Genomic DNA, 23,575 nt, shown 5'->3' on the forward strand with positions numbered 1-23,575 from the left:
GAGGTGTGGTCTGAGTTTCTGCCTCTCGCAGAATTTGCTCTTAACAATCATACATCCTCCTCAGCTGGGTGTTCTCCTTTTTTTTGTTGTACTGGGAGACATCCGTCTTTTGGTTCATTCTCCAAATTGGGGTCGGCGGTGCCGGAGGAGGAGAATTTTTCTGGTGATTTGGAGAGAGTTTGGACTAATGTACGTTGCAACCTTCAAGAGGCTAACAAGAAGTCCAAGAATTATTTTGACAGGAAACGTAAGGAGGTTTTGTTTACTGTGGGTGACATGGTTTGGTTATCCTCAAGGAACTTGGGGTTGAGGATTCTCTCTAAAAAACTGGGTCCTAAGTTTGTGGGTCCATTTAAAGTGCTTCAGGTTATTAACCTGTCTGCGGTTAGGTTGGATGTCCCTACTCCCTGGTATATTAATCCTGTGTTTCATGTTTCCTTGTTGAAAAAAGCTGATGTGTCTGATAGGGACGCCACTGTCACAGTTCCTCCTGTGGTGGAAGACGGCGAATATGAAATTTCTCGTATCTTGAATTCTAGATGGCATAGAGAGAGATTACAGTATCTCGTCTCCTGGAAGGGTTTCGGTCCCGAAGATAACTCCTGGGTAAAGGCGGATGATGTCACTGCTCCTAGGCTTGTTAGAGCTTTCCACAAGAGGTTTCCGGATAGGCCTGGGCCTGGAGAATCCAGAGGATCCTCATAAAAGAGGGGGTACTGTTAGAATCCTCCTGTTTGTTTTTTCCATCTTGTGTTTTGCGGTCAGGTGACCATCTGCCTTTATATTCCAGCTCCGCCCTTTTGGCTTTGCTGGACTTCAGTGTTGTTTGACTGTTTTGCTAGCCAGGTGCTTCTGTGCCTTCTCTGTCAGTTTGCTTGGTTCTTCTGGGACCTCTAGTACCTTTTTGTCAGTTTATCTTTTTGTGTTCTACAAAGTAACTTCTCTGTTTAGGAGGTGTCCCATTTTTGTTCCAGTCCTTAGTTCTTTTAGGGACCCCTCCCCTTATGCTATAGGTCTTCGTTCAGACTAGCCAAGGACTAAGGCGGGTCTGTTCGCAAGGAACAGGCAACCCGCTTCATCGTAGGGATTCAGCTTAGTCTTACTGTAGGGATAGCTTTCCCCTCTCTTTCCTTAGTACTTGTTGCAGATCATAACACTAGGACCACTCGGAGAGGTCGTCCTAGGCAAGAGTAAATCCTCTCTGCCCTTGACCTTATCCGTTTCCATCTCCAGTGGTGTGACCCGCTTCTTTGAGACCGCCCACCTGGATTCCGGAGCCGCTGGGAATCTCATTTCTCAGTCCCTTGTGGAGCAGTATCAGATTCCCACCAAACGTCTGGCCGAACCATTGGCAGTCGCTTCCGCGGATGGGAGACTCCTTCCGGTGACCATCTTGCTTGTCACAGAGCCCATAACCCTTGGTGAGAATGCTGCACTCGGAGAGGATCTCCTTCCATGTGCTATCTGGTCTCTCTCACTCCCTTTTGCTTGGACTACCCTGGCTACAGAAACATGAACCCGTCCTGAATTGGCGATCTGGTGAGGTGCTCCATTGGGGGCAGGATTGCCATGAGACCTGCCTGGTTCCGGTACGCCCGGCTCGACCTCCGTCTACTCCGGCTAATCTACCTGGTCTGCCGGCACCCTACTGGTCCTATGCGGACGTCTTCGATAAGAAGGAGGCTGAGACACTACCACCTCATAGGCCGTATGATTGTCCCATCGACCTGGTACCTGGTGCTTCTCCTTCCCGCGGGCGTATCTACCACTTGTCGTTGGCTGAGACCCAGGCCAAGTCTGAGTACATCGAGGAGAATCTTGCTAGGGGATTCATTCAGAAATCTACTTCCCCGGCTAGAGCAGGATTCTTCTTCGTTAAAAAGAAAGAATAAGTACCCCCTGCCTCTCATCTCGGAGCTGTTCGACCGCCTTAAAGGCGCGAGGGTCTTCAGTCTTCACCAAGCTCGATCTACGTGGGACCTACAATTTGGTCCGGATCCACCAGGGAGATGAGTGGAAGACGGCATTCAACACCCAGGACGGTCACTATGAATACCGCGTCATACCCTTTGGTCTCTGCAATGCCCCAGCCGTCTTTCAGGAGCTAGTTTTAAGTGACCTCTTGTATTCTTGCGTAGTGGTATACCTGGATGTTATCTTGGTCTTCGCTCCGGCTCTACCCTCACACCGGAGGAATGTTCGTCAGGTTCTGCTAAGGCTCCGGCAGAACCGTCTCTACGCAAAATTTGAAAAATGTCTCTTCGAGCAGACTTCCCTTCCGTTCCTGGGATATATTATCTCAGAGACTGGTCTTCGGATGGATCCCGAGAAGGTTTCTGCCGTCTTAAAATGGGCAGGGGCAGATTTCTTCAAACACCTCTATAGGCTGTACACTGTTATCAATAGCCCACATGTAAGTACTATCCTCCTCAGTTCATGCTTATGGCTAACATGATTTGATATATATATAGCTCTCCATTGATTAGGTGCTGTTTGTGTTTTTCACATACCACTTGGTAATTGTATCAATGCACTCATACTTACAAGTATAGTTAACTTTTTTGAATGTAGGGAGAAAAATTTCTCCTATGCACTTGCACTTTACGTTTGGATTAGAGTGGATTGGATCTAATTATTTACAGCACTTTATGGCCATGGGGGGGGAGTGCAATATAGGTACCATAGATTTGTAGGCATGTCTTTATGATGTATTATGGCATGAAATTGTAGCCAGTATTGAGGTTGTATTGATGAAATCTGAAGGCACCTGTTTTTTAATCTTAAAGGAATTCTTTTAAAAATTCTTTGAAATAAAAATAATTTATTTTAATGAACTTGTATTCAATCTTCCTTTAAGCCGGGCCCATGTAGCCCATGCTTTGTGTGGTAAATATCCTATTGGGAGGTGTAATTGTTGACTTTTTTTGATATACACTAATAAAAAAAGATGTAGATTTGCGTCCTTGTTTGGATTTTAGAGAGATTAATGAGATTACTATACGTAATCCATACCCATTACCTCTTATTCCTGGTCTGTTTAATCAACTAGCGGGGGCCAAGTGGTTTTCTAAACTGGATCTGAGAGGGGCATATAACTGTTTGCTTCGCCAAGGTGATGAGTGGAAGACTGCCTTCAATACATCCAAGGGTCACTTTGAAAATTTGGTGTTGCCATTCGGTTTGACCAATGCTACAGCAGCGTTTCACAACTTCATAAATTATATTTTTTCTTCTTTGGTGGGTAGATTTGTGGTGATATACTTGGATGATATCTTCATTTATTCAGGTTCTCGTGAGAAGCATCAGGATCATGTTCGACAGGTGTTTCAGGTTCTTCGTGACAATCATTTGTTTGCCAAGCTAGAGAGGTGTCAATTTTTGGTGCAGCAGATTCAGTGTTTGGGTCATTAGGTTTATGCTAAAGGTTTTTAAATGGCTCCCATTAAGTTACAGGCTGTCCTTGATTGGGTTCAACCTACTTATCTTAAAGCTTTACAAAGGTTCTTAGGTATTGCTAATTATTTTCGTAAGTTCATTTAGAACTTCTCAGTCATAGTCAAACCTCTTACTGATATGAACAAGAAGGGTACTGACTTTTTTTCTTGGTCTACTGAGGCTGTGATGCTTTTGCTGCTCTCAAGACATTCTTTTCTAAAGCTCTTGTTCTTAGTCAACCGATGTTGATATGCCTTTTTTGGTTGAAGTAGATACCTCTTCTGGGGGGATGGGTGCTATTCTTTCACAGAAGAGGGAAGGTTACTTTCATGATTGCGTTCGGGAATTCTCACAAGCTGAGTCCAACTATGATATAGGCAATTGGCTGTTAAGAGAGCTTTTGAGGAATGGGGGCATTGGTTGGAGCGGGTTAGGCATAGAGTAACAGTCTTTACTGATCACAAAAATTTACAGTATGTTGACGCTGCTAAGTGCTTGAATACTAGACAAGATTTCTCTGTGACATATCTCCCTGGTATAAGAATGTTAAAGCTGATGCTTTATCATGTAGTTTTTGTTCCATAGTTGAAGGATGAAAATCCAGTAAAAATTCTTAGTGAAGGGGTGGTGGTGGGTGCTCTGTGGATTGATCTCAGACTGCGTATTGTGGAAGCTCAGGTTGATGCACCAGAGGGCTTGCCACCTGGCAAGCTTTTAGTGCCATGCTCACTTCACACTGATCTTCTTAACAAAGTACATGACTCTGTGTTGGCCGGAGATCCTGGCTCCACTGCTACCTGGAGAGCTGTTTCCAGGTCCTACTGGTGGCAGAGTGCTTGAAAGCCTCTCGCCAGGCCCCGGCAGGGTTTCTCTTGCCTAACAAGGTTTCGTCTCAACCTTGGACTCATTGGTCAATAAATTTCATCATGGATTTGCTTATTTCTGGTGGTAATACTATAGTATGGGTGGTGGTGGACCGTTTCAACAAAATGTTTCATTTGGTTCCACTACTAAAATTGCATATGGCTAAGAGTTTAGCTACATTGTTCATCTCTCATGTTGTTAAGTACACCTCGTACACACGCGGCTCCGCTCCGTACACCTCGTACACACCCGGCTCCGCTCGGTACACCTCGTACATACGTGGATCCGCTCCGTACGCCTCGTACACGCGCGGCTCCGCTCCGTACGCCTCGTACACGCGCGGCTCCGCTCCGTACGCCTCGTACACGCGCGGCTCCGCTCCGTACGCCTCGTACACGCGCGACTCCGCTCCGTACGCCACGTACACGCGCGACTCCCCTCCGTACGCCTCGTACACGCGCGGCTCCCCTCCGTACACCTCGTACACACGCGGCTCCGCTCCGTACACCTCGTACACGCGCGGCTCCGCTCCGTACGCCTCGTACACGCGCGGCTCCTCTCCGTACGCCTCGTACACGCGCGGCTCCTCTCCGTACGCCTCGTACACGCGCGGCTCCTCTCCGTACGCCTCGTACACGCGCGCTCCTCTCCGTACGCCTTGTACACGCGCGGCTCCGCTCCGTACGCCTCGTACACGCGCGGCTCCTCTCCGTATGCCTCGTACACGTGCGGCTCCGCTCCGTACGCCTCGTACACGCGCGGCTCCTCTCCGTCCGCCTCGTACACGTGCGGCTCCGCTCCGTACGCCTTGTACACGCGCGGCTCCGCTCCGTACACGCGCGGCTCCGCTGCGTACACCTCGTACACGCGCGGCTCCGCTTCGTACACGTGCGGCTCCGCTCCGTACGCCTCGTACACGCGCGGCTCCGCTCCATACGCCTCGTACACGCGCGGCTCCTCTCCGTACGCCTCGTACACGCGCGGCTCCGCTCCGTACGCCTCGTACACGCGCGGCTCCGCTCCGTACGCCTCGTACACGCGCGGCTCCGCTCCGTACGCCTCGTACACGCACGGCTCCGCTCCGTACGCCTCGTACACGCGCGGCTCCTCTCCGTACGCCTCGTACACGCGCGGCTCCTCTCCGTACGCCTCGTACATGCACGGCTCCTCTCCGTACGCCTCGCACACGCAAGGCTCCGCTTCCTACGCCTCGTACACGCAAGGCTCCGCTCCGTACACGCACGGCTCCGCTCCGTACACTCGCGGCTCCGCTCCATACACCTCGTACAAGCGCGGCTCCGCTACGTACGTCTCGTACACGCACGGCTCCGCTCCGTACACGCACGGCTCCGCTCCGTACACCTCGTACACACGCGGCTCCGCTCCGTACACCTCGTACACACGCGGCTCCGCTCCGTACACCTCGTACAAGCTCGGCTCCGCTCCGTACGCCTCGTACACGCTCGGCTCTGCTACATCCCCCCTGTAAACCCCTCCTGACCCCACACATAAACTTCACCTCATCCAGCACCATGACAACCAGCACAGCAGAGTCCTGCATCCACTGAGGCCCCTGATCATGTGACCCCTGACTCCTCCCCTCCTGTGACCTCATCACAGGTCCTGTGCGCACAGAACAGCCATATATGTGGTGGCGGCTCTGCAGGTGGAGGTATGTGGAGATTCCCCATTACTATTAACCCCCTCAGTGCTGAGCCTGTGATAAATCTCTGTATGTGACTATAATGTGATTGTGTGTTATACCGGGGGCAGGACGGGGCCATGACTGGATGTAGTGATCATGTGAAGCCGGTAACAGCTCCGGAGATTTCTTACATGGGATCTTTATGATGTTACATCATCATCTTCTCCCCATTCAGGTCCCTACAATATCGGATCCTCTCAGTGGAGATCTTCTATATAAGAGAATTCTTCTGATTGACCATCAAGGATGAATGGGGACAGGGACAAGATGGCGGAGAGGATATTACACCTCACCCTTGAGATCCTCTTCCGGCTTACTGGAGAGGTGAGAGATTCTGATGACGTCACATTACATCATTCTTATCTATGGGAATAACAGATGGACAGAACTGGAGAGGTGAGGACTCTGGAAATGTCTGTAGTGAGATTTATTAATGTGTCTCTCCATAACCAGGATTACACAGTAGTGAAGAAGACCTCTAGTGAGCGCTGTCAGGACCCTGTGTCTGAGGGATGGGTAAGACCCCTGAGCCCAATCATGGGGCCTCCACCTGACCCCCTGATACATGAGGACATCAATGACCAGAAGATCCTAGAACTCACCTACAAGATGATTGAGCTGCTGACTGGAGAGGTGACACTGCTGGGACATTATACAGTATCGCTATGAAGGGATTGGGGGATGACGGTATCATTGTATCTGTCAGGTTCCTATAAGGTGTCAGGATGTCACCGTTTATTTCTCTATGGAGGAGTGGGAGTATTTAGAAGGACACAAAGATCTGTACAAGGACATCATGATGGAGGTTCCCCAGCCCCTCACATCACCAGGTAATAGACAAGACTAAATACACACGGCCTATAATTATCTGTATGTAAAGAATGAATTCAGTCCCTGTATGTGTTTCCTCCAGTTCTATCCAGTAAGATGACAACACCAGAGAGATGTCCCCGTCCTCTTCTCCCACAGGACTGTAACCAAGAAAATCTCAATGTTCCTCAGGATCATCAGGTAGATTGAGAGAAGGTGTCATGAGATCTCCCCTATGATGTGTAGACGGCTGTGAAGGTCTTGTGTTCATTCTTGTTTTATCCACCAGTATTATATGTTTTATACTTGTGTAATGAGAACGGTGGAGATGGCAGGATTAGAGCTGATCATAGATGTGACTTCTCCATATGTCTGTGACTTTTACAATCTTTGTTTCAGGGTGAAGATCTGCCCCATATTAATACTACAGAGACATATGTGAGGGGTGATGAGCAGTGTAAAGAGGAGATTCCTACAAATAACCGCACAGGTGAGTAGTAAACACTAAATGCAGTGAATAGTCTCGCATGTTTTTAAAAACTGGTATTGTATATCCGACGTGACTAACACAAATGATAGATGTTAGCTGAATAGTTGTTCAGTCAACTTCTGACTTCCCCTTACACATGAATGTTTGGCGAGGCAGAGACCTCTGGCAGTGGCTTTTCTCCTGGAAAACAAAAGAATCAGATGATGAAAGGGATTGTATCATCAAAAATGTTTTTTTTTTTCTTTTCAACAATTGAAAAAAATGTAAAGTATTAATGTTTTCTTTTTTTAAATATTAACATTTTTTAATGGTATAATATATGAAAAATAATTTAAAGCACACCTGTCAGCTGGATTGTGCTTAGTAAACCACATACACTGTCAGGTGGGTGCCGTTATACTGAGTAAAATGATACCTTTGTTGATGAAATCCGTCCTCTGGTTCTTTTAGAATCTTTACTTTCATTTCTGCCACAATGATCTGCTCGTGCTCTGGTGCTCTCATTATGTATTCATGTATGCCTATCTCTGCCTTGTGACAGGTCACTGTGCTTTCAGTGACCTGCCTACTATTTTAAAAACTGACTGTGTAATTTGTGTGTCATACTGAAATTTAGATTCCCCCAAAATGGCCGCGGGACTTAGCTACTGGCAGCATTTTACTAGAGGAAGAAGAAATTTGCTGGAAGCAAGCAATATGGCGCCCGCTTGCGCAGTGGCATTTCTCGGTTGCCGAAAGATACTAGTGCGCATGTGCAGCGCCATATTGCTACACCCAAATTCTTTTTCCAAAAGCAAGATAGTGCCCGCCAGTAGCATCTCTCGGCAAACGAGATGCTACTGCGCTGGCCGCCGCGGCCATTATGGGAGAATCTAAGTTTCAATATAACACAAATTACACAGTCAGTATTTAAAATAGTAGGCAGGTCAGTGAAAGCACAGTGACCTGTCACAAGGCAGAGCTAGGCATACATGAATACATAATGAGAGCACCAGAGCACATGCATATCATTATGTCAGAAATGAAAGTAAAGATTATAAAAGAACCACTGGACGGATTTCATCAACAAAGGTATCATTTTACTCAGTATAACGGCGCCCACCTAACAGTGTATGTGATTTACTAAGCAGAATCTCTGCTGAGAGGTGCGCTTTAAAAATATCTGATATTCACTTTAAATCCCTTATCAACAAATAACATATAGTTACATAATTTGTCTGGTCACTGACTTTAATGCGGGCTTGCAAGCTGAGGCTGCATCTTTCCTGGCAGAAGATGGCTGTATTATTCAGTCATTATCTGCCTCTATCAGCTGTGGGTGGAGCAGAGCAGCAGCTCGATGGGTTACCATGACAGCCAGGGGTCTGTTGAAGACCTCCATGCCAGTCATGATGTTTTTACTGTGAAATCCAGCGTTTAGCTGGCATTCATAGGAGACTATGATTTTCGCTATATATATACTAGTGTTGTAGCACTGCTGTGTATCGTAGGAGCGAAGAAACCAGCACAGATTCAAGTCCCCTAAGGGAATAAACTAGTGATGATTGAGCAGTAAAATGCTCGAGTGCTCGGTTCTCGAATTGAGCAGGTTTGATGCTCGGATCAGCTTGACTCGAGTACCGAGAATAATGTAAGTCAATGAAAGATTCAAGCATTTTTCTGGGAGACATGTACTCAACGGCTGGGTAGGCGAGAGAGACACGCAGCACTGAAGCTTGGAATATCCCTATTGGGAGTGCAGAAACTCCTCTGCCAGCTAGACTTTTTATAAGTTGAAGAGCTCTGGGGACGTGTTCTCTCTTGCCGTAAGAAGCTCATTTGAATCATCTGAGCCACTCGCTGCAATGAAGCTGGGTATATCTATCTACTCATAAAACAAGTAAGATATTCGGAAGGGGCCCATAAACATGTAAACCAAGAGAAAAGAAAACCCCCTTTTAAAAATTCTGCTTTATTCAATATATTTTTAAAAATCCCAATAGAGCACCACATAAATGAACAAACAATTATAAAAAGGCATCAGGGAACTAGGTGATCTAGTAAATCCCTATATGGGTCCTTTTTTTTCACTGCCTCACTTCGAGGGTTGGTGCCCTAGTAAGATGAATGAGATTGGCGCCCCCGCTCCACGTTGGCTGACCCTCTTAGTCCCTGTTATACCCTATGTATCGTGTCTACCTATGTTAAATAATTTAGATGTGGTGTCACTTATTCCAGTTAGATAGATATATATAGAGAGGACAGTATTGGATATATTGTTATCATCTACGGGCCTAATCTGGCCCTATACATCACCCTACCTCACAGCAGATGTAAACCCTAATGTGTCATGGTTCCCCTGCTCATCGTCGACTTGCCCTGTAAATCCCTATTGGGCCCTGCAGTGCTCAGTGGGTAAAAGGGCTAAAGGTAATAGAGGGAAGGAGTAGAAATACCGCCCCCCTATAACTGACACTACAGACCCCTTAGTCAGGATATACTTAGACAGAGGTATAACGGCACACTTAATTAAACTAAGTAAATAATCAGTCCATAACCATAGAACCACTATTATTGCAGCTACATATCACAGTCAAGGATCCATGGCAATCAATCAAATAGTTCCTTAAGAAAGCATATATATTTCCAACAGGACAGGTGGTCCACAATTGTACCATATCACAACATATACACTGTATCTCAAATTCAGATTACACGACCAATAATGCCAGTTAATCAACATAACTGCTCCCAGCAATATGAAAGCATGGATCCATTTGCTGATGTTTTAAATGAAATACTGCACTATATTTACTCAATAATGAGACACATAAATTGCAGTCTGCATAGTAGCACATAGTCTCCCTTCAAAACAATTATTAATAGACAAGATAGTACTTATCTCATGAAGTGTTCTCCCAAAGTAAGACCCAACGCGTTTTCCCCCCTTTTTGATGAGTGGTTCATCAGGGGATAACAACTGGAGAGCAGGGATAATTTGGTAAATTTCCCCAAACAGAGTGCAGGGGACTCAATGGAACGCTGCATATCTACAGTATCTATCTACAATGGCTTCCGAAAGTATTCACCCCCTATGGCATTTTTCATGTTTTGCTACCTCATAACCTGGAATTTCCCTGTTTTTGTTTCTTTTTAGTAATAATAACTGAAAACTTCAGTGTGCATAACGATTCACCCGCCTAAAGTCCGTACTTTGTAGAGCCTCCTTTTACGGCATTTACAATTGCAAGTCGCTTTGAATGAGCTTTCCACATCTTGCCACTGGGATTTTTGCCCATTCTTCAAGGCAAAACTGCTCTAGCTCATTCAAGTTAGATGGTTTCCTCTGGTGAACAGCAACCTTCAAGTGTGACCACAGATTCTCATCTGGGCTTTGACTAGGCCACTCCAAAACATTTACATGTTTTTCCTTAAGCCAATCGAGTGTTGTTTTACAGTAGGAGTATGCTTTGGGTCATTGTCTTGTTGGAAGGTGAACTTCCATCCCAGTCTCAAATCACTGACATACTGAAACAGGTTATCGCAAGAATATCCCTGTATCTCTGCTGCCGAAAAACATCCCCACAGCATGATGCTGCCACCACCATGTTTCACTGTGGGGATGCTGTTCTTGGAGTGATGAGCTGTGCTGGTATGGCGCTAGACATAGCATTTCCCTTGTGGTCAAAAAGTTCAATTTCGGTCTCATCTGACCACAGCACCCTCCTCTGTACATTTGGGGAGTTTCCCACATGTCTGTTGACAAACTCAAAATGAGCCTTACAATTTTTTTTTCTTTTTTCTACCCACTCTTCCATAAGGTCACCTCTATAGAGTGTACGGCTTATTGTGGTTGTATGGACAGATGCTCCAGTCTCAGCTGAGGAACTGTGCAGCTCCTTCAGGGTTACCTTTGGTGTCTGTGCTGCTTCTCTGATTAATGCCCTCCTTGCCCGGGCTGAGAGTTTTGGTGGGCGGCCCTCTCTTTGCAGGTTTGTTGTGGTATAATGGATTTGATGGTGCTCCAGAGGATCATTTTTTTTTATAACCCAATCCTGACTTGTACTTCTCAACAACTTTGTCACTGACTTGTTTGGAGATCTCGTTGGTCTTCATGTTGTTGTTTGGTTAGTGGTGCCTCTTGCTTAATGGAGTGGCAGCCACTGTGGTCTTTCAGAAAAGGTGTGCATAAACTGATAGACCATGTGACACTTAGATTGCACACAGGTGGACTTCCTTTCACAAAGCATGTGACTTATGAATGTAATTGCTTGCACCAGAAATTTTTAGGAGATTCATAGCCAATAGGGTGAATACATATGCACATGCTAATTTTTATTTCTTTTATGCCATACATTTAATTTTTGCCTATATTTTTCTCACTTCACTTCACCAACTTAGACTATTTAGTGCTGATACATCACACACAAATCAGATTACAAAAATATTTAAACACAGGTTGTAATGTAACAAAATAGGTAAAAAGCCAAGGGGGTGAATACTTTTGCAATCCACTATATCTCTATCTCTTTCTATTTATCTATATGTACAGTGGCATGTAAAAGTTTGGGCACCCCTGGTCAAAATTACCATTATTGTGAACAGTGAAGTAAGTTGAAGATGAAATGATCTCTAAAAGGCCTAAAGTTTAAGATGACACATTTCCTTTGTATTTTAGGCAAAAAAAAGTGTTTTGTTTTTTTTTACATTTTAAAAATTAGAAAAAGGAAAATGGGCCGATGCAAAAGTTTAGGCACCCTCGGAGATTTGTGTGCTCAGATAACTTTGACCAATGTTTCAGACCTTCATTAGCCTGTTAGGGTTATGGCTTGATCACTATCATCATTAGGAAAGGCCAGGTGATGCAAATTTCCCAGCTTTATAAAAACCCAGCCTTCTCTAAACTTGTGCCAAAAAACAGTAGCCATGGGTTCTTCTAAGCTGCTGCCTAGCACTCTGATAACGAAAATGGCAGAGGCCCACAAAGAAGGAGAAGGCTATAAGAAGATAGCAAAGCGTTTTAAAGTTGCCAATTTCCTCAGTTTGAAATGTAATTAAGAAATGGCAGTAAACAGGAACAGTGGAGGTCAAAATAAGGTCTGGAAGACCAAGCAAAATTTCAGTGAGAGCTGCTCGTAGGATTGCTAGAGAGGCAATTCAGAACCCCCGCTTGAGTGCAAAAGACCTTCAGATTGATTTAGCAGACTCTGGAGTTGTGGTACATTGTTCTACTGTTCAGTGACACCTGCAAAAATATGGCCTTCATCAGAAGAAAACCTCTCCTGCGTCCTCACCATAAAATTCAGCGTCAGATGTATGCAAAAGAACATCTAAATAAGCATGATGCATTTTGGTAACCAGTCCTGTGGACTGATGAGGTTAAAATAGAACTCTGGCCACAATCATCAAAGGTATGTGTGGAGAAAAAGGGCACAAAATGTGAAGAAAAAGAACATCTCGCCAACCATTAAGAATGGGAGTGGATCAATCATGCTTTTGGGTTGTGTTGTAGCCAATGGCACGGGGAACATTTCACGGGTAGAGAGAAGAATGGATTCAATGACATTTCTAAAAATTCTTGATGCAAACATATCACCATCCGTAAAAAAGCTGAAGTTATAAACCGGATGGCTTCTACAAATGGATAATGACACTAAACGTTCCATATGTCAAAATCCACAATAGACTACCTCAAAAGGCGCAAGCTGAAGGTTTTACAATGACCCTCAGAGTCCTCTGATATGAACATCTTTGAAAATCTGTGGCTAAGGCTATGTGCCCACGTTGCATTTATGAAGCAGAAAATTTCTGCTGCATAAATGCAAGTCCTCTCCCGGAAGAACGCATGCGGAATTCCGCACGCGTTTATCGCGCATTTTTCGCGCGTTTATTACGCGTTTTCCACATGCGGAATTGCCTTGCGTTTTTTATGCATTGGACAAAGGCAATTCCGCTTGCGGAAACGCAAAATTAAATGACATGCTGCGGATTTTTGAACGCGGCATAAACGCTGCGGAAAAATCCGCAGCATGTGCATAGAACTTGCGGAATCCCATTGGGGACCATGGGGTGCGGATATACATGCGTTTTTCAAGCGTTTACGCTGCGGAAATTCCGCAGCATATACGCTTGAAAAATGCTACGTGGGCACACAGCCTTAACCTCAAAACAGCACTGCATGCAACATGACCCAGGAATCTCATGGAAATAGAAGAATTTTCCAAGGAAGAATGGATGAAAAACCCTCAAACAAGAGTTGAAAGACTCTTGGCTAGCTGAAAAAAGCTGTGATACTTTCCAAAGTGGGTACTAGTAGGTACTAACCATGCAGGGTGCCCAAACTTTTGCATCGGCCTATTTTCCTTTTTGTAATTTTTAAAATGTAAAAGATGAAAATATATTTTTTTTTTTGCCTAAAATATAAAGGAAATGTGTCATCTTTAACTTTAGGCGTTTTAGAGAGAATTTCATCTTCAACTTACTTAACTGTTCACAATAGCAGTAATTTTGACCAGGGGTGCCCAAACTTTTACATGTTACTGTACCTATCACTATCTATTTCTATCTCTCGTCGTCCACCTACTTGGCTGTTGATTACAGGTTTTCCTAAATCTGACTTGGTCTAATAGCTTGACCCAGTACACATTTACTTTTATATTTTGTTGTAACCACAGCTGTGAATGTGATTACAACACTCTCCAGGGGGTTCAGTATGCTTCCAGTCACATCCTGGGGGACACATAACCACCCTCGTATATGGCTTCCATGAGTGCATAACAATAGATATAGCTAGATAGTTATAGATCGTGAGAAATAGACCAATAGATATAGAGATAGATATATATAGATATACCTAGCTTCAGTGCACTGCGTGGCTCAGGTGATTCAAATGAGCTTCTTATGACGAGAGAGAGAACAGGTCCCTGGAGCTCTTCATCTGACAAAGAATCCGGCTGACAGAGGAGTCTCAGCATGGGAATTCCCAGCTTCAGTGCGGCGAGTGCCTCAGATGGTTCAGAATCAAATGAGCTTATTACAAGGACCCGAGCACTCGAGCACCACGCGACACTCAGAACTGCTCGATACTTGATCGAGGATCCCAGTGCTCAACTGAGTATTGAGCAGTGATGAGCTCGCTTGCCCATCAATAAAACTAACAAAGTAAAAAGTGAAAAAAAATGTTTATAAAAAAAAATTACACATTTAGAATTGCTAAACTTGTAAAAATTTATCAAAATATAAAATAAATTAATCCGATTGGAAAATAAGGAAAAAAAATCAAACCACCAGAATTAAGTTTTTTTTTTTTACCACAGCACCATTGGAATAAAATGGAATAAGAGGCAACCAAGATATCATATCTACCCCAAAATGGTATCAATCAAAACATCAGCTCAGGTTGCAAAGTGCAAAAAAAAAAATCCTCACACCGCCCCATATCCTGAAAATTGAAAATGTTTCCGGTCTCGGAAAATGTGTTTTTTTTTTTTATTTATTTTTTTTTACAAAGGTCAATTTTACCGCATAGTGGACATGGTAAATAAAAAATAATTGTGAAATTGTACTTTTTTTGCAATTTCAATGGACTTTGAATTTTTTTCCCGTTTTCCAGTGCATCACATGATAAAATTAATGGTGTCATTCAAAAGTATAATTCATCCTGCAGAAAACAAGCTCTCATATGGCTATAGGGACTGAAAAATATAAAAAGTTACGGCTTTTGGAAGAAGGGGAGGAAAAAATGAAAATGAAAAAAATAAACAAATTGGCTGTGGCGTGAAGCGGTTAAACACTAGGGGGAGCAGCTGCTGAAATACCGGGATGCAGATATTGGTGAAAATAATGATGCGATGGGGGACTATTAGCTAGTACTTCCATCAGTGAGCCTGTGCATCTGAGATCGCAATAGGTGGGATGACATCTACATCTCCATCTGTGCCTCAGAACACAGCACAGTCCGGAGCAGTAGGAGATTTTTTTGACAGTACATTTTGGTAAACTGTGGGGATATAATACTGTGCCAGGGGACTGTGTAGTGACATACTTCTGAGCAAGATGGCTGTGTGGGGACATAATACTGTGCCAGGGGGCTGTTTGTAGACATCACACTGTGCAGAGAGGCTTTGTGGGGACATGATACCGTGTTTAGGGGCTGTGGGCACATTATACTTTGTAGGTGGGCTGTGTGGGAACATTATACTGTGTAGGTGGGCTGTGTGGGAACATTATAATGTGTAGGTGGGCTATGTGGGGACATTATACTGTTCCATGGGGCAGTGTGAGGGACATCATACTGCATGGAGGGCTGTTTGGAGACATCACACTGTGCAGGGAGGCTTTGTGAGGATATCATACCGTGTATGGGGGCTGTGTGGGGACATTATACTATGTAGGTGGGCTGTGTGGAGACATTATACGGTGTACGGGGACTGTGTGGGTACATCAGACTGTGTAAGGGGGCTGTGTGGAGACATCAGACTTTGTGAGGGGACATCTTAGTGTGTAGCAAGGCTTTGTCAGGACATATTGTGCAGAGGAGATTTGTGGGGACAGTACTGAACAAGGGGTAGACCAATGCACAAGGGCTTGTCAACAGCTACTACAGGTAAGAATGCACGTTACAATAAGCGTTATCGTCACATTTATTAACAGTAGCAGCGAGTCAGTAGACTTAATATTTATCACTTAATATTGTGCAGAAATGACATAAATCAATAATAATGAGCAGAATTAAGTGTGACCGGTTGTTTTGGCCCTCCACAACAGTCAGCCTCTTATGTGGCTAGGTGGGAAAATTAATTGCCCACGCCTTTGCTGCCCCCCAATTGTCATGAACCCCACACACAAGTGCGACACAATTGCCTTTGATGCTATTGTAAAGGGGGACTCCGCTTCTCATTCATTCCCCTATCACAGTAAGCTGACAATGAGCTAAGCACAGTTCACAGTTAGTCCTCACATCCACATCACAAGTTTTTCGCTGACACCCCTTGCCATTTTGATTGGCCTGTCAGATGTCTGCACTGAGGCACACAAGCCACCCAGCTTTCCTGAGCACCTGATACTTTTCTTGCACTCTGGCATATACAGGGTAATACAAACAAGCTATACTCGCCCTCTTCAGGGTTTGTGGGTACATTTAGAGTAGCAAGAACAAACGTATTACATTTTAGATTTAATATACAAAAAGAGTAAAGTGCTTAAAAAGGGTTACAAAAGATGAAATAACAAAAAGACCTACAGGAAAAACAGTATAACACAAAAGGGATAAATACACAAATGTCCTACAAATTAGGTCTGTAAGCGCTTCTGGTGGAGGAGAACGCTGCGGTAAATATGGACAGATCTGAAATACTCATCGCTTCTCCTGGGGTCTGACACTGATCTCCCTTAGATGTCATGTTATAACTGGTCTAGCCATACCCAGGGCTGGCTCCAGGTTTTCGTGGGCCCTGGACGAAAGAGTCTCAGTGGGCCCCTTTAATACATACCACAATTCATGATGCACAGATACCGCAGAGAAATATACAGATATAGTACAATGCAAAGATTTCACTTCTTACATTACATCAGCGATATCTATTGTAAATTCTACAAAAGCTCAGAAACCGGTCGAATCCTCGCAGCGCACAATGCAGACCGGACAGTATAGTCCTTCATACAGTATAATGGGCACCACTAAGTCCTTCATACAGTATTATGGGCCCCAAATATTGCTCCATACAGAATATTGGACCCCATATAATGCTCCTTACAGGATAATGGTCCCCATATAACGCTCCATACAGGATACTGGTCCCCATATAATGCTCCATACAGGATACTGGCCCCCATATAACGCTCCATACAGAATACTGGCCCCCACATAATGCCCCATGCAGGATGCCACCTATCCCCCCTATATAATGCCCCATGCAGGATGTCACCCCCCCCCCCCCATGCCTCCATAGATATATATAAAAAAATCAAATACTCACCTCACTTTTCACCTGCTGCTGCTGAGCTCTGGACTCCAGCGTCGCCGACGTCTTTCTGCTCTGCGCTGTGACGGCTCAGGAGAGGGCGCGGTGTAAAGACGTCACCACGCCCTCTGACCTGAGACGTCACAGTGCAGCAGCTGTGGAAGAGACCAGAGCTGCTGCGGAGGCACGGGGAGAGGTAAGTATTGTGCCGCGGGTGCTGGGGCCCTGAGCAAGTGGGGGGGTCGCTGGCACCGGCACCGCACCGCTCACAGGTCCCATAGTGCGCCGGGGTGCCTGACGGTGAGTGGGCCCCCCCACCTGCTCAGGGCCCCGGCACTTGCCCGGGCCTGGCCATACTCCTCGCTCCTCCTTCAGCTGAGGTAAAAGAGGGATGACTGATTAGATTCAGATTAGATTCTAATCCAGTTTTACCCCTTATTTCTGCTGTCAGTCATATTTTCCCTCAGGATCCTCCTAGAGACAATATGGCAGTCATATCACCGAACATCCATCAATCATTCCATACATGCCTCACAAGATTAAGATATATCCATAATTCAGGGAGATATTAGCCAGGACGATTGCCAGCTACTAAAACCTTTGCAATTTTACCCACAGATGCGAATATACTCTCTGATTATGGATATACTCATAGATTTTGCAAAACTAGAATTATAATACAAAAAACATATAACATATTGTTTTACCTTGCCTCAGCTATGCAGTACAGTCACAGCTGCTACACAAGGTGAAAGCATTGATGCCCCTGCATATAAACTATAAAGTGAACCTGTTAGCTGATACATGCTGCAGCGTTTCAGAGTCAAACATACTTGGCTGAGATAATACAGCCAGTGCCTGGTACATGCTACTCAATCTGTAGGCAACATGTAACAGCTACCAGGTTCACTTTAACACATACAGGCATAAAGGGACTCATCTGCTGGCCCAAATGGTTATCCAGCATTGACAGTCACCTGTTAATTACTATGTATTCACACTCCTTGTCTGGTCTTCATCAGATAATCTGCTTCAATTACCTGTTCACAGCAGGGGGTGTAGGCAGTGATCCAATGCCCCCAGACTTGAATCTGTATAACTCATAACTCCACTTATGAAACATTCTTTAGACCCAAAAAATCTCATGGCAACTCTATTCAATAGTCCTTTTCTTGAGATTTCATGGTGCAAATTTGGTGGAAATGGTCGTAGTTTGACATGACTGCATATAAAATGGTTGTATGTACACAGTTGTTATCGATGATCAGTTCCATATTTGCTATACACAAAGTGTTATTAAAATCCTGCTTCATAAGACATTTTCAAATATTTTTTTGGGGAAAAAGAAAAACTAATCAGTGTTTTCTGAATGGAATATCATTTTCTGTAGCTGGAGCTAGGTAATCTACCAAGGAATAAAACTAAATATAAAAAACATCATGAGCAAATCCAGACTTACACGTGTTTCAAAGCTATGGCTTCTTCATACATGACCTTAATGTTCCCCAATCCATCTTACTCTGTGCTAAAGTGCATGTAGTGAAGGAATAAGACGGACAGCACTTGCCTCAAATGTCCCTTTAGGTTTCTCTGCTGGGCACACTGGGTGATCACAGGCACACTGAAACATGAAACAATGAAGATTCTGGCTTCAACAAAGAGTTGGAAATCAGAGCTGAAAACCAAGGTGGCCTAACATTGTGACATACGAAGTCCTTGCGCTGAGATCTACTGTTACATATTAACTTGTTTTGTGATTAGTGCTCACACTTCTTAGATAGCTGTTAGACAAATGCTTGTTTGGCCAACGTCTACCTCCTTCATCTTCACCATACACATCATTTCTGTTCTCAATCAAGTCTCTACCAGACATCTCTGGTGGCTTATCTTCCAGAACAAAATAATTGGAAATTCAATATATTCTATTCCTACAAGCAGGGCTGTGGAGTCGGAGTCTGAATCTGAGTCAGTATAAAATGGACCGACTCCAACTCGTAAAATAGATAATAAATTGGGTACAGTAGTTCAATGCAGTTTGTGTGGAATATTTTTTCATAAGAATTTGGGAAAGTTATGAAATGTCCTATAAATGTCTGTCCTATTCCTGATCTAAGGGTCTAGACTTTTAGCTGAGATATACAGTATCTGTGCTACAGTAAATTTATCACTTAAACATGAGCCATGTATGAGGGAGTCGGAGTCGTGGAGTCGGTGTCATGGAAATTGAGGAGTCGGAGGTTTGGCTTACCGACTCCACAGCCCTGCCTACAAGTTAGATGGATAGTTTGCGCTGCCCAAATTTTCCTCCAATGCAGTTGGGGGCCTTAGGTCAAGTATTAATAGGAAATCTGCAACATATTTTGCAATTTATGTTGAAATTTTAAAAACTTTGTCCACTACATTTTCATTGACGAATTATCCTTAGGATAGGTCATCAATGTCTGATCGCCGGGGTCCGACACCCGGCAACCCCGCCAATCAGCTGTTTTCGGTGTCGGCCGGAAGTACTTACTTGCAGAGCTGGCCATCTTCTGGTAGTGACTGAGGCTTGGCACTACACATCCGCCTCCTATTCAAATCAATAAGAGGCGGATTTGTAGTACCCTGCGGCGAGTAGGTCATCAGTTAAAAAGTAGTGGACAACCTCTTTAATTTAGAAATATTATTTAACAAATTATAATTTTTCATCCAAGAATTTAAAAAAGTAATACCAGATTTTGATTTTTCTTCTTGGCAGAAGACTGTACAAGAAGCTCAGAAGGACATCTGATATCTTCAGATTTTATAACAGATGATCGTGGTATGGTAGAAGATGTGCATGAAATGAATTTATTCATTCCAGCCTTACCTTCAACCCTTCAAAGCAAAGATTTGTCATCTGATCATTTTCAACAAGTCTTATCTACTAATTCATTACAAACTGTTAAACAAAATAATCATCACCAAAGGAGTGTTGAACATCAAAAAATTTACAAAGAAGAAAGACCATTTTCATGTTCAGAATGTGGCAGATGTTTTACAATTAAATCAAATCTTGCCAAACATGAGAGAATTCACACCGGGGAGAGGCCATTTCCATGTTCAGAATGTAGTAAATGTTTTAACCAACATTCAGATCTTGCTAGGCATCAGAGAATTCACACAGGGGAAAAGCCATTTTCATGTTCGGAATGTGGGAAATGTTTTACAGATAAATCAAATCTTGGTAAACATGAGAGAGGTCACACAGGGGAGAAGCCATTTTTGTGTTCAGAATGTGGTAAATGTTTTCGCCAGAATGCAGAACTTGTCCGACATCAGAGAATTCACACTGGGGTGAAGCCTTTTTCATGTTTAGAGTGTGGAAAATGTTTTAGCGTTAAATCGAGTCTCAATAAACATGAGAAGAATCATACAGAGGAGAAGCTATTTTCATGTTCAGAATGTGGGAAATGTTTTGGTCAGAAATCAGATCTTGTCGCACATCAGAAAATTCACTCAGGGAAGAATCCATATTCATGTTCAGAATGTGGAAAAATTTTCAATTGGAAATCATATCTTATTAATCATCAAAAAATTCACATAAAGAAGAAGCAATTTTCATGTTCAGATTGTGGAAAAAGTTTTAAACAGAAATCTTCCCTTGTTTCTCATCAGAGAATTCACATAAGGGCAAATTCAGTTTAATCTTCTGAACGAGGGAAATATTTTAGTGTAAATCCCCTTTTCTTTTCTTACATATCAAAGAGCTCACCGATTGAACAGACTATTTTCATTTTCAGATTGCAGTAAAAAAAAAAAGTTTTATTAAGAAATCAAATCTTAATCGGCAATTAAAAACCTCACACGGGAGAAACCGTCTTCCTGCCCTAAGTATGGGAAATATTCACAGAAATCAGGTCTTTTTAAAAACCAAAGGAGATACGCAGGAAAAATACTATTTTAATGTTCTGTATGTGGTAAATGGTTTAACCAAAAACCTTTTTTATTAACTCATTAACTTTATAAATAATATCAAGAAAAAAATACAACATTGCATTAAAGTCATAGGCCATCAAAAGATGTACTAATTGACGAGGACACCTGTTTTGGCAGAGTTTGGTTCATCTGACATCTATCCAGTGGCTTTTGTCCAATTCCAACTTAAAATTCCGCTTCTTGTGGAAAACGGCCACTAAAGTTTGGCTACACCATGGTCAAAATTGGACTAGCGTCAGCGGCAAAAAAGCTTAACCTCTTTTCAAGGACGCAGACTCAAAATGACCCCAGCAGCTCCTGTATTCCTGGTGAAGCCTCGGAAACTGAAGAAGATAAGCGAAAACGGCGTTTCATAGCCATCACTGCCTGCCAAATGAAAAAATCAGGTCCCGGCACTCACGTGTAAAGAATTCACTCATTTATTCCACATGTAGGATACATTTCAGCCCTTCCCGGGCTTTTGTCAATTGATACAGCTTTTTCTTTTTAAAGAAAAGTATAACATTTCTTGCATTGTGATAGTTATTTTCATAATTGTGTATCTTATCAGAAACTTACTTATTTTATAGCGATGGAATAAGATTTGTCCAAAATGTATCTGTACTCTGCATACCCATACATTAACTCTTCACATACCCATACATTAACTCTTCATCGCAATGAAGTCAAATTTAGTCTTTAGGCAGTTGTCTTTATATGTTTTATTTGAATGGCACCAGATAAAAGTTCCAGAATCATCTCCTTTACCCACTGTGTCCTTAGTTCCCTTTTTTTTTTTAGCCAGGTCGGCTAATCAAATGAAGATCTGCAGATTCTGGCATGTTAGAGGCAGTTGTCAGGGCTCCCATCCAGAGACCACGGCATATTAACCTGGCCCCTGAACAGTTGTTTATTGTGATTTGGTTAACTTTCTTTGCCATTCATCTGATCACTTTTCATAACAATCTAAATGTAATACAAATTTTCACTATAAAAACTGAAGTAGCAAACTTTTTGAAAACCAAAATTTGTGTCAGTCTCAACTTTTGGCCGCAAGTGTTCATCTCAGAAGGAATCTTGTCACTGAAAGAGGCAATTCAGATATCTGTCAACAGAGCTTACACTTGTTTCCTCTTCTATGAACCAGAGAAGGGAGATAAATCTCTGAATTAATGGTCAAGGTCTATCACATGAAATGTGCTGTCAAATTTAATAAGTGGGTGTAACATTTAGATGTTGGTGGTGGTGGGGGTGGCTTGTTATTTTGGAGTGGTTTGCAGCCCAAACTCTAGAGGGCGTTATTCAAACTCAACATCCTCTTTGGGCTTATAGGTAAAACTAAACTTCTGCATGTACAACTCCATGTTCTCTTTGGTTTTATTGTCAAGCTAGAAATCTAATTTAAAGTAGACATTTCTTGTCACTATAATTTCATCTCTGGGTAATAGCAAAATATATTATTTACAGTGTCCATTGAATAAAACCTTCTCCAACACTTAGCACACATTTTTGATGATTGTTAGGAAATGAAATATTTTATGATAAGCTCCTACATGATCATTGCTTTGAAAACCACTTTGTCCAATCTTCTCTAGTAAATTTGTATATTAGAATCTATTTCCCAATCTATGATGTGAGAATCGGAAGATGGAAAAGTAGTTGTAAAATGTCTTTTATCCCTTTTTTAAAGAGTTTACCAGGATACAGAGAAATAGGAATATGTTCTGTTGTATAGGAATTGCTGGTTTGATTGCAGCAGGGTTCTTATCTTAAAGTGTGTATGTATGTGTAATATATATGTGTGTGTGTGTGTGTGTGTGTGTGTGTGTGTGTGTGTGTGTGTGTTTTTGTCAAAGGTACACTGTGTAATAAGCTTTCCACAAGGAAACATAAAAATCCAATTTCCAATCTTCCCTTAATCACTTCCAGTTGCATCCAGTCTTGTCCCTTTACATAGTGCCCCATTTTTTTTTTTCAATTTGACATGTCACTTTATGTAATAAATATTAGTAAATAAATTACATTTACCATACGTCTCCTTTCTGTCGCTATTATTATTTTATACATTCTTTAATGCTTTTACGATGTTAGGAGGCTTCAAAGTTTAGCAGCAATTTTCTATATTTTCAAAGGCAACCACAGTTTTGAAGCAGCTTTGAGTGGCTTATATTTTTGGAATCCCACAAAAGTGACACATTTTAAAAACCTCATTAAGTTAATTTGTTAAAGGGTTTGTTCACTACTCAGACAAGCCCTTCTCAATAGCTACATTCACCCCTTTTAATTAACAGCCTATGCTCCCCTCTGGTGACAGTGGCGCTCCAGCGATGATGGCTCCTTTGGACATAACTGATGCCCGGAGGAAGCCAGAGAGCAGCAGCATGTTCTCACTTG

The 23,575-nt window shown here is 43.1% G+C and overlaps 1 protein-coding gene across 2 annotated transcripts; it reads left to right on the forward strand.

The window, feature by feature from the left end:
* Window positions 1-5,878: 5,878 nt before the first annotated feature.
* LOC141272005 (oocyte zinc finger protein XlCOF7.1-like) lies at window positions 5,879-23,217 on the forward strand. 2 transcript variants are annotated; one of them, XM_073682283.1, is made up of 7 exons: window positions 5,879-5,971; window positions 6,180-6,328; window positions 6,458-6,637; window positions 6,711-6,834; window positions 6,918-7,015; window positions 7,214-7,304; window positions 19,983-23,217. In XM_073682283.1, the coding sequence occupies exons 2-7, from the start codon at window positions 6,251-6,253 to the stop codon at window positions 20,909-20,911; spliced, it is 1,500 nt and encodes a 499-aa protein (XP_073538384.1). In that variant the 5' UTR covers window positions 5,879-5,971; window positions 6,180-6,250; the 3' UTR covers window positions 20,912-23,217. The 2 variants fall into 2 exon arrangements, with proteins under 2 accessions (XP_073538384.1, XP_073538385.1); XM_073682284.1 differs by having other exon boundaries at window positions 19,986-23,217.
* Window positions 23,218-23,575: the final 358 nt, after the last annotated feature.

The sequence above is a fragment of the Phyllobates terribilis genome, unplaced genomic scaffold (assembly GCF_046119375.1).
Source record: "Phyllobates terribilis strain yellow unplaced genomic scaffold, ASM4611937v1 Scaffold_5__5_contigs__length_657084704, whole genome shotgun sequence".
Taxonomy (NCBI): domain Eukaryota; kingdom Metazoa; phylum Chordata; class Amphibia; order Anura; family Dendrobatidae; genus Phyllobates; species Phyllobates terribilis.

Excerpts from the sequence above, each read along its gene's own strand:
- LOC141272005 (XM_073682283.1), top strand. The coding sequence starts at position 6,251 with ATGAATGGGGACAGGGACAAGATGGCGGAGAGGATATTACACCTCACC. Across the intron at positions 6,638-6,710 it reads TTGAGCTGCTGACTGGAGAG|GTTCCTATAAGGTGTCAGGA; the intron begins GTGACACTGCTG and ends TGTATCTGTCAG. Across the intron at positions 6,835-6,917 it reads CCAGCCCCTCACATCACCAG|TTCTATCCAGTAAGATGACA; the intron begins GTAATAGACAAG and ends TGTTTCCTCCAG.